Raw genomic sequence first — 12308 nt, 5'->3', positions numbered from 1 at the left:
AACTGAAAAGATAATACATTATTCTTCATTCCACATTTCTCCTGAACCATCTCCTGCTGATCAGGCCAGTGGGTAAGATATCTTAGTACACAGTTTCCAATTTATGACCGCTGACACCCTGAAGTTATTGTTCATCCATATAACAAACTTTACACTTCTTGATCAGCCTGTGTATGAAACATAATTTCAGTTAGCAGAAGTTTTGTATCCATGTAATGTCGCTAAGACGCCTCTGCATCATTTGGGGAAACTGAACATTTAACTGTTTTGTGACTGGTCTGTGGATCTTCACCACAATTGACAACTTAGGGGAAATCTTACAGAAAACTTGGATACTACAGTAGCAGCACTTTTGTGTAGTGTAAAACTTTCCTTGAAGCCCATGGCAATTTAAATATTTGTCATATAAGTTGACCAATTAGAGTTGGTGAAGTGCATAAGAGACCCTATTTGTTTTTAGTTTGAGCAAATTATCACATTTAGAATATCACATGCCCACATCCTTTGTGGCGCAGGTTGAAAGATTGGTTTCAGGTCTCTCATAATAAGTTTTGAGGCTGAGCTTACCCAAGTGCTGTTATCTGTCAATCCTTTTACTTCTTGGTATATGCAAGACATGTCACAAAGGAATTGTCAGTTTAGCCTATGTTTCATTTTCCAAGGAAAAAGAGAAGCAAGAATCTCTGATAAGAGCTCATCATCAGATCACAGTGAAACACTTCATACTGTATGATCAAGCCTATGATCAGAAGGGACCAATTATACCTTGTGTTTTCTTATTTGTTTGATGAGAGTGAGTTATACCATTTGAATGCAGTAATTGACACTCTACTGACATAACTTGATAAACAGACTGTGTGATACCTGCAGGTGACTGACAAGTTCCTACCACCAGTGACTTGCTGGTCTAATCAGCTTGGAGCTGTATTTACAGAATGCACTCTTGAAAAGAACAGTTTTGTATGAAAGTAACATCCATCATATTACAACACCGTTGTAAAATTATAGCAAGGTTAAACATTCTCCTGCCTGTTGGCCAGAATAACACTTTAACTTATTTTGGTTGCTATTGACTTTCAATAGCAACAATGAGCTCATTTTCCAGAAAAAGGGGATGTCAATTCAGAGTAGTGCTGTTTAAGATTAACTGTAGAAGGTGATGGAAAATATGTTCTTAATTAAATAAAGAATATCATGAAGAATCAATTTCACTACTTCTCAGTTACCACATTACTGAAAGTCTTGTGTTCAACAGGATAAACACAAAGTTTCTTCCTCAGTTTTGTTCATTCTTTTGCCTTGTAGATTTTTTGGGCATTAGGAGCAGTATTTGAAGTAACGTTAGCCCTTGTTATTATGCCAACCCTCGGATGGAAATACCTTCTTGTTTTATCATCATTACCAGTTCTTCTATTTGTGACTCTTTGCAGGGTAAGTCTCTTATCCATTATGAAATATTTACCTGATTCCTCAGCTGTCTCCGCACAACCATAGCTACCTCACACTACCATATCTAGTGTGAGTGTGCTATACCTGTGAGGAGACAGGTACAGTGCATTGTTTGTAAGTTTCAGGTGAGTTTTGGACAGTCAACATTACCAGTAGGAGCATACCTTTCTTCATGTGGCATTGTTTTTTCAAATCATTTGTGTGCAAACCCAGGACTTTGATGTGTGTATGCACAGGTGCATTGGTTGCCCTATCTTGTAGACATGGTATCTCAAGAAAAGTATAAAAAGCAAAGTGTGTCCAGAATCTCATCATGGTAATCAGGTAAAATTTGGAAATCCTAGGAAGACTATATTGCAAGAACTCTAAATGGGACAAATTTGTGTATACATGGTAGATTTTAACTTTGATGTGCAATAAGTAACAAGTCATTTGAGGTTGATAACGGCAGGGAAAACCTCATAAGAAGAGGAATGATGTTGGGTACCACATTATCAGGAGAGTATAAACTCATCTATTGTTTTTGTCAGTCTGTATTTCTGTGTAAGAAAGTAAGTTTGTAGAATCACAGATTAAATATGGATTTACATAGGAAACTCTGTCTTTGAGTGGAATATCTTGATGATAAATGTTCTTATACACTGTGTGTGGATTATGAGCTGTTGAAGAGTGATCTGTAGTTCCTGAAGATGAACCCTGGTGATGTGAAATAAATGAGTAATATGTTAAGGTTGTTGTTTTGATCTTACTAAACAGTAGTATGATCGTTCTTTGTTTCTGATTCAACTACTATCTCACCATTGCAATGCTTATTATGTCGGGGGATGTGTGCCATTTTAAATGGAATTTGACAGAAAAGTGAATTAATGTAGTGTTATTCTCCCCTCAAACTGAAAGTTGTGTTTTGCAGTTTACTCTTCTATGTGGTTAACAGTTATGCAATCATCTAAAAGTACTGTAAATGTGTTATTTCCATACAGTGGCTTCCAGAAAGTGCCCGATATTACATTGCATCTGGCCAGCAGAAGCAAGCTCATGATGCTCTAAAGAGGGTAGCTGTGTGCAATAATAAGCCGATGCCGCTTGGTATCCTGAAAGCAGAACCAGTGTCATCAGTAAGTCATGAGCTTTCTGCCGTGTTACAAAGTGTTATATGTACTGCTGATTATGCATTGCATACATTACTAAAAGTTTGCTAATGAAGAAAAAAGTTGCTGTAAGCTGTCCGTTATGGGTGAATAAATTACTGAGACCCAAATTTGGTGGATTAACAGACAAGATGCAGCACCACAGAATTTAGAGGAACATTTTGGTTGCAAACATTATTTTGGCAAAACTTACGTGGAAAAATCAATTTGTAACAAGTGCATCACAGGCATCAGACAACCAATGAGAAAGCATGGTTTGTGACGGTTTTTGTTACCTCCATTCTGTTGATTGTATTTTGTCCCATCAAACAACAGAATGGTGACTTTTTGTCTTGAAGTAATGAATGTTTACATACATAATGTGCCTCAATAGTGGATACACGCATTGCCAATTCTAGGATCCACTCAACCAAACCTCTTTCATGAAGAGATCTCATGAAGAGGTCTCGAATTATCATTTTTTGGGCTATTAGGATATGTTTTAGTATAATATTAACGGTGGTAGTAGTAATATTACAATGAAACGTGTAAACTTGTTTGCAAAAAATAGTGATGAAAGTTAGTTTAAGATCTTCACTTTAAGAAATATTGCTCACTATGACTTTAATTGTTGACCGAAAGTTAAAAGTTACTATGCAATGTTGTTCATAAATTTAAGGGATAGTTTGCTCATGCTTCGATTCAGGTAAAATTAGATGCTTGGGTTTAAGTAGTCAATAATTTACAAAGAGACCAAAAGCTAGGCCTACACATCTTTCATTTAAACAATTTTGCAGTCTTGACAAAGTCAGTCTGAAGCATCACAGCGATGTTCACACTGTTTAACATTTTGGGGGCTTTTAGTAAGTCCTTTTCTCTCAAATATATAAGTATGTATGCTTTGGTGAAGTGTATTGTATTTTTCTTATCTATAATATGAAAAACCTCTGGACTATTTTTTTCCTTTTCTGTGTTTCACTTATTTACCCAACCTTTTCAACAATTGTCAGTTAGAGATGTAAAACAATATGCTTAATAGGAAAGTGATATCAAATGTCATTTATAATGTACTTAGTATCCAAAATGAAGTAAGATCAGATAGTGAAGTTAGACTTGGCAAAAGTTAGGTTAAATTTAGGTCAAAGTTAGGTGAGCAGTGCCCACATGTTTAACCTTAGTATCAGGATTTGAGTTTGGGGTCCATTTCAGACCAAAAGAGGGTCAATCATGAAGTTTTCCTATAAGAAATAAATTCTTAGCTGGATAATAGAACTTAGCTAACGAGTGGGAAGTGTCATAAAGACAAGCAGTTACACAAAATGGGTTTTAAATTTCCTTAGTCGGTACAGACAACATGGATGACTTTCTACTTTCGGTTGGTGTATGTCCCACTCTTGATGTTTTAAGTTCTATATTTGCATTTGGGTTATTTAGATCTCTCTGCAATTGTCGTTCAAATGATAACATATCATTTGTAGTTGTGGATTATTAAGAACGGTTCCTTGGCAACAAATTACTGTGCATGCACTCAGGCCTTTGAAGAATTTAAACCATGTTTAGGGTGCTTGCTAAGTACAATGGACTTTTGCACAGAACAGGAATAGATACTTTGTAGTCAATAACAATTGTCAAAGCAAATCTAGAAACTTGAAAGGTTTATAATGAAAAGCTACATGTACCTTACTCTAAAACTTTCTTTGCAGTCTCGAGGTTCCTACAAAGAATTGTTCAAAACCAGGGAATTAAGTATTGTGACAATTCTGCTCCTGTTTATTTGGTAAGTATTTGACCTAAGGTTTGAAAAATGCAGTTATAGGTCATAAACTGACCATAGTACTGTTTTTATTTGAAATTAAAATATTCATTATTATCTCCAATGGTTTTATTCTTGTACCAAATGAATCAACTGAACAATACTAGTGAATTGATTTTGACAAGCAACATCTGGTTTTTATTGATCATTGATTGACAAAGGCAAAAGGAATCTTTGCAGTCATGTGTATGTGAACAAAACCACCCATAAAGTGCAGTTTAGTAAAACTTCATATGTGGTGTTTAACTGCAACCTGGTAGTACAATAAATATACTGACATTGTTTGACACAGTTTGAAAATATGGTTTGGGGGATTGCATGAATTGTTTTCATATTTGGCAAGAAATGACTTCGCCTGTTGGCTTTCTAGTTATCTCTTATGAGAATGAATAATGTCTGTTCAGTCCTAATTTTGTCCTTTCTCCTATGTATGTCTCTACTTTTTTACTAGTTTTGCTGTATTTTCATTTCTTTATTTGTCTTTCCTTTTCATATGATTGTGCTAGACAACCTGCCATTTGAATTTCTCATACAGTTGATTGAAGAAGTTCCAGGTTTCTACATTAACGATAATAGTAATAAACCATGCTTATATAGTGCACAACACACTTTAGTCTCCTTGCAATATAGCACAACACACACTTAAGTCTCCTTGCACTAAGCAAAGGAGGACAGAGTAACAGATAAAAAAAATATATAACATAGAAAATCGATGATTCTTTAAGTAATACTTTCAAGGTAGGTGCAGATTCAGCTTGTTTAACTTGGGGAGACAGACTAATCTACAGAAAGGCAGAAGACTTAAAAGTGTGATGACCACAAGTCTTTGCAGCTACAGCAGTATGAAAGCAAAACTTCAGAACTAGAGTGCGGGTTGTGAGCTGTGGTGTATATGTGGACAATATTTTGTTAGTAGGTGGGAGCAGGGGCAGACTGGGTCTTAAAACCGGCCCGGGCATTTTCCACCTAGACCGGCCTGTTATTCATTGATATGCTACTTACATAGTGATTGCCGTCCTGGGAAGGGGTTAAGGGGAGGGGGTGTCCCCTCCCCATTAAAAGTTTTTTGAAGTTTTGATGCAAAATGGTGCTATATTTCTCAATTTTGTAGGTTACAATAATCCTATAAAAATGACTCAAAATAATTTTCCAGAAGCAGCACTTGATTAAACTGAGGAAAGATGAAAACGTAAACAAAATAGACAAAAATATATGTTTTAGACTGGATTTTATTTCGTTTCTCAAGCATTTTGTGAAAACATGCCGAAAATAAATGGAAAAAAACCTAAATAAAATCCATTAGCACGGACGGATTGCTAATAGCACGTTCTTTTGTCACAAACTAACAGACTTACTAACATGGTGATTTCATGAGCTGATTCCCACACAGCCTGTCTGTATTCTATTAACTACTGTGGAAATGGGCTGTAAATTCTACCAGGCTCACCGGGCATTGCCCATGTGGCCAGTCCGCCACTGGGTGGGAGGCCATGGAGCATTTAAAAGTTAGGAGGAGAACTTTGAAATTGATGCAAGATTCAACAGGCAACCAGCGCAAATTATGAAGGATTGTAGTAACATTTGTTACAGATCTGGCCATTAAGCTAGTCTTGCTGGCACCAAGTTCTGAATGCATTGTTGTTTCTTTCGTTGACGATTTGGCAGGACATATAGCAAGCTATTAGAATTGTCCAAGCAGGAAGAAACAAATGTGTCAATAAACATTTCACTTGCTTGTTGCTCCAAGTAGTTATGGATCTTACCAATTTTGTGAAGAGCTTAAGAAGCTGATCTACATATATTGTTAACATGTTAAATCATACTTGGATTATTTTTAAATACTACTCTTAGATTTTGAGCATTTGTGACAGATTTAATATCAGTGTTCCCAACCTGAATAGATGAGACAGGGTTGGCAGATCTGAAATGAGAGGAAATATGAATTACTTCCATTTTATCATCATTTAACTTCATATCATGAGCAATAAACCATGCCCTGATGTCACTGACACACCTTCAAGTTTGTCAGTAAGGAACAACAATCTTCAGTTTTGGCATGAATTTGTTAAGTTGTGTATATTCAGGATATACCATACTGTTGATTCCATGTGAGTGGTTTGTTATAGCTGAATGCTTTTCTATTTTCACAGGTTTGCTAATGCATTCTCATACTATGGTGTGGTTCTCTTGAGTACAGAACTATTTGCAGTTGGTAACACTTGCATTGGTATGTTTTAATCGTATTGGGACATATGTTATACATTTGTGATGCTTCTCTCAAATGACTTGTGTTCAGACCAGTTCTGATATTCTAATGTAATTATTGATTTCCAGGCTAGTCTAGCTTTAATCACCAGTAGAAGAAACTCAAATCAGGTTCTTCTCCCTTAACACTTAAACCTGGAAAACTGAGTGGTCAGCAAAAGAGTAATTTAAAAAAAATTAGAATGGGAAAACCAGTGACCTGAAGGTTTCAAATCCTGTGCTCTACCAACTGACCTATCTAGTCCTTAGTTGGTGGCAATCCATAGCCATTTGGTTGCAGACAGTACCTTGCATACCGTGTTACCAGGGGTCACAAACCAATTTCATTCGAAACAGCCTAGAAAGCAGCAGACAATGGATTTTCCTGGCTTTGGATGTACATATAAGTTGATCATTGGAATACTGACTGGGAAATTAGCAAACTTGAAAAGAGCAAAGAAATTTGTGGACACTCTTTGTATTAAATAGTACCATACAAGAACTGTAATGCAACTGACAGGGTAGTATATCCCTGGTGTTTGTGTGTGTTACCTTTAAACATTGTCAGCATAGTCTTTAATTGTAGTAGTTACACTGCATAGATGCAGCAGTGTTAGCGATTCAAGTTGCGACTCCGACTCCGGATTTGTCTCAAGAGACTCGACTATAAAATGACTTCAAATTTGACATGAGAATACTTCAAAGACTTGAGACTTGACTTGAGCCTTGCTCTCAAGAACTTCATGACAATGAAAGAAACTTTGTTGTAAAAATTTAATTGCTCTGTGATATGCGGAAGATCTACCCGATCTTCCTACATGCAGTGTATATGCAGCGTTAATTCAACTTACCGGAGGCGCACATGAACATCCATTAAACATGTAGTAAGAGGCTGTGTAGTTTCCAGCACAGCCAATGGCTGTGTCAGAACACATTGAGATGCTGCAACATTATGTTGGGAATATTTAGCCTACATTGTATTGATGGTGTTTAGATGAATGTACAAGGATACGCAAGTGACAAGATTTCTTGGTAGGTACAGGAGCCCTATTGAAATCGGTGGAAGTCAACAAAGGGCAAAGTGTTAAAACCTTGTAAACATGGTGACTGCAAAAGTGAGGTATGGATGAACTACATACTTGCTACACAGAACCACAGTAGTCAGTACAAGAATTCTATTGTAATTGGTAGAGGTCGAAGGTCAACAGTTAAAGTCTTAAAACCTTGTAACCACTAACGTTTGCATCAAGTACATACTTCATATGCGTATCAAACTTTTGTGTACAAGAACTAACCATTTCTGTGAAGTTCAACTGTCAGGTGAGTTCAACCCAATTCAAAGTCTGACAACCTTAATTCCAGAAAAGAAACTTGAAGAACTTCATATTTGCATATTGAGTTCAAGTACTCATTTATTTTCTGTGTTGGTCAAAGGTCAATAGAGGTAAATTTCTGAAAACTATACACACAATAACACAGAAAGTTCAGCTTAGGTCCATCTGAGTGCAAGAACCATACCGATCCAGGAAGTCATTTATGTTAAACACTTACAAGTCTTATTGCAATGTTAATATTGAATGTTTTCATAAATGATGAGGAATCACTAGGCCTCTTGGCTTTCTGGTTTCATTTTATTCCTTTCAAATTTCTACTTGACATTCAAATGCTACGTCACAGCCTGTACAGATGAGGAATAAACATAAAACTTCTAAAACTATTTAATAAGTTCATAATAATTAGTCAATGCTGGTTAAGATGGTGGCTAAGTTGATAGAGACACATTAATTTGTTTGATCAATATATGAATAGGAAAATGATTTCTGCTACATGAACACCAGGTACTATGCAGTACACCATTGAGATAGATGATATTGAAAATAAGGTGCACTTCACATGTAGTTGTACTAATCTGTTTACCATACAAATTGAGTTTAAAGATTTTTAATCCTGAAGTATTCACTGCTACAATCTTGAGACTGACCTGAGAAATGGCTCTAAAGACTTAATGACAACACTGGTGTGCAGTAGTCCTAGTGAGACAGACATTCTTGAAGTGTGCAAGACATGCTATTGTACAGTACTTTGAGCTTGTGTGAGATTTGTGGATTATCCCTCAATGTTTTGTTGGTATGGAATTGGTGTGTGATATTTCACATCGTGTGACATAGTTTGCACCTCATGTATTGGTAGAAATGCTGGAAGCAAAAGAGAGAACACTAGAATAAAACTGTTCCCATTTAAGTCTTTAAAGTTATATCTATAAGGACAATTTGTCAATTATCAGACAAAATTTCCTACACACTACACAAAAGAACTTGGAAGCCCCAATACGTACAAAATGATGTTTATAATAAGAAATGACTGAATAGTTTGCGATTCTTACTCCTTTGTTGACATATACTACAGTATAGTCTTTGGATATGATTGTCAGTCATGCTTTCTTTGACCCTTCCCACAATTAAACTCAACCAAGGACACCATACTTGATGATTGTATTCAATCTATGTGATTGTATCTTGTTTTGTTTCATGAGTGTTGTGTATAGCATTATGAAGATGGTATTAGAGATCTTTCAACAGGATAAACGAAATGTGCATGTACCTGATCATAAACACTGGGAAGACTTATAAAGTGCAGTTCCTACTTTATAAAGAAGGTACAAGTCACAATGGCTCTCCAGTCATCCCCAATATCAGCAGATGGTCAGTGTCATGTGGGTCCTATCTAGTTCTGCCAAACTTGGCCAGCTGTAGCTTCTGACTGCAGATCATATTGGTATCATATATTGATCACTACTATAGCATATACAACTTTGTTTACTATATTTGAAGAAATATTTTGACACAAATTTTGGAAGTTTCAAGTCCAGTTATATTAAGCACCTTAACTTAAGCATGTTTTTCATTTGGCAACAGTGGAACTAGCCAATCATTAGTGTGTAAGTTCACCAGGCTTGTTTGTGCTCTTTCACATGCTTGTGTTAATTAAAATCAGATATCTTTAATCTTTACAGATCATGTACATTATGACAGGACAGTGCCCTCTTGTAAATTGCTGGAGAGCCTGTTATTTGGTTATGTCCAATTTTGTTCTTTCAATCTCTCTTTTGTTAACAGAAAATACTGTTGACAAGCTTGAGCCAAGTTGTCATGAAGACTGCAAAACTCTCAGCAGTGCTGATTATGTATCCCTATTATGGACAACCTTAGCGGAATTTCCAGGTATATGTTAACAGCAGGGGTGTAACCACCTTTTTCGTAATGGAGAGGGAAGGGCTCAGTTGTTAAAAAAAAAATTTTTTTTGACTGTTTAGGTTAAACCCCCCTCCCCCCATACATGTTGTACATTTATGTACTGTACAGTAGTAATTTTTGTAATATTTTGTCTGTCAGTGGGTGAGGGGATGGCTAAGCCCCCATGATTTTTCATTTAGTATACATGGTTGTGCCCCTGTTTTTGAGTACTTCTATTATCTGACTGTAATATAGCTTTCAAATTTAACATCATCTCCTTCTTGCACTTGGTTCAGCATCGGTTGTCAAAGCCTTGCAAGGAACTATGTGGTATTATTCAATGCATGGCTGTCACTTCATAGTACACTTTATGTATGTGTAGTTTATCCTTCTTAATACATGCAGAGTTTGTGATAACTCTCTTATCAATATGGCAAAACTTTTCAGTTCTGTTGCCAAAGGATCAAGCACAATTTTGCAAAAACAACCAATGATCAAATATGAAAGCATTTGCAGTTGTATCACAATTTACAAGTTGTATTCCTGTAATCAAATATTTTAATCATGTAAGATATTTTCCTATGAGCAATACCACTTTGGATTATTCCATGTTTATAGAAACTTGCAGAGTTTACCAGACAACCCATCTCATATGATGTGTTTATCCATTTAGACTATGAAAACTTGCTAAGGCTTGGCCTTCTCAACATAGCTTTCTCTTCAAGCAACAGTACTCAGAGATGCAATTAAAAAAAGTATTTTTAATTATGATTATCATTTACCAGATTTATATAGCGCTCTTTTCATGCTTAAGCATGTTCTAGAGTGCTTTACAATGACAAAAAAGTGACAAAACCCATAAAATATGAATATGAAGAATAAAATGGATGCAGCTTAAATATTAATATAAAAATATATATATATACTAAGGAATATTAAAAATAATATTATGAACTACCATTACCATTACTATTTTCTTTTTTCTTAGGTCTCTTCATTACCATCTTCATTATAGAAATTTTGGGCCGGAAGAAAACAATGGCTATTGAATTTTTCTTCTTTTCTTGTTTCACTTTCCTACTGATACTATGTACATCAAGGTGATTTTAGAAAACATTTCCTATTATAGATATATTTTCCATGTTTCCCAGCTTTTGGTTTGAATGACTTTCATAAACCTTGCAATCTTGATGATGTTTGTGTCCAATCAGAATGTGTCTGATGCATTGCTAGTTATCATGAGATGTCAACATGGATGCTTCATAATGAGACCAAGGACCGTAATGTCCTAATTTGAGTTCAGCTTTGTTCAAAATATGAAAATTCTGTAAACTAGCATTTTCAGAAAGGAAGTTAAGTTGATCAGATCTTTTGATTGTTGTTGCCCCATTTTAGGTCAAAGGCAGCATTGATTTAAGCAGAGTTCAAGGTCTGCAAAGGTTCATATGAAAACCTTGTCACCAATACATCTTTACAAAAGAAAGCCATGTTATAATGTTTTATATTATGTCATTGTAACAGTACTGCACTTTTGCAATCGTCATGGTTTTCCTACAGTATAGTTGGCAGTAAATGCATCAGCATGTCAGATACTTTGCTGTATGGTAGAAATATTGTATGAAAAGCAATATCTTAAAATATTTAGTTAGTAATATGCAACTTGATCTTTTCTGCTGATGTAAATATGAAATGAAAGGCTTCATCCAGACATTGGATGTCTAATATTTCATCTCCCACAGAAATGTGATGACTTTCTTCTTGTTTGCTGCAAGAGGCCTCATATCTGGAGCATTCCAGGCTGCATATGTGTACACCCCAGAGGTAATGTATACACTTTACCGTGCCTTTGAAGCTAAGCCATAATTCATGATCAACTTCAAGACGACATTAGATTAGCAATCCACAAAACATTTCACATGTTCTTTATAATACAAAAGATGCTCTATTAACGAGTATAGTGGTCCCATTGTATTCAGTATGCATAGTACTGTTGTAAAGGGTTACACAGAGTATTATAGTTGTTTATAATTTTTCCCAGAATACCCCTCCACATTCTTTTTTTTTTTATAAACCTGTTGCCATGATAATGGTATAATTTACACTGGTGTATTTATCCTTATAGTATGGTGATGTACCTACAGTGTGACCAATACTTCCATGGACTGAGAGAGTTTACTAAGCTTGGTTTAACTAATTGCAATATATTATATCCTGTTAGTTGTTAGGATTGTAAGCAGAGGGTGTATTGTAAACAGAGGGTGTGGGCACGGTAACATTTGTATTCTGACACAGAACAAGTATCGTTAGATACAGAAACTGCTACCGAAAATACAATTATTTCAGACTTTCTTCCAAATGGCTTACAGTTAATAATGTAGGCTAAAAGTGAAAGTTTTTACTAACAAATATAACACACACACTCAAATATTTTATATACTTTCA

General features: G+C 35.6%; 1 protein-coding gene across 3 annotated transcripts in view; it reads left to right on the top strand.

The window, feature by feature from the left end:
• Positions 1–12308, top strand: part of LOC139980742 (synaptic vesicle 2-related protein-like) — a 54561-nt gene that overhangs the window by 32806 nt on the left and 9447 nt on the right. For all 3 annotated transcript variants that reach the window (XM_071992631.1, XM_071992630.1, XM_071992632.1), the window contains 7 exons: positions 1306–1431; positions 2430–2564; positions 4280–4353; positions 6540–6616; positions 9750–9854; positions 10855–10966; positions 11606–11687. In XM_071992631.1, coding sequence (XP_071848732.1) covers positions 1306–1431; positions 2430–2564; positions 4280–4353; positions 6540–6616; positions 9750–9854; positions 10855–10966; positions 11606–11687 — 711 coding nt within the window. The remainder of the gene's footprint in view (positions 1–1305; positions 1432–2429; positions 2565–4279; positions 4354–6539; positions 6617–9749; positions 9855–10854; positions 10967–11605; positions 11688–12308) is intronic.

Source organism: Apostichopus japonicus, chromosome 15 (assembly GCF_037975245.1).
Source record: "Apostichopus japonicus isolate 1M-3 chromosome 15, ASM3797524v1, whole genome shotgun sequence".
Taxonomy (NCBI): Eukaryota; Metazoa; Echinodermata; class Holothuroidea; order Aspidochirotida; family Stichopodidae; genus Apostichopus; species Apostichopus japonicus.
This window is presented reverse-complemented; position numbering and strand designations above follow the sequence as displayed.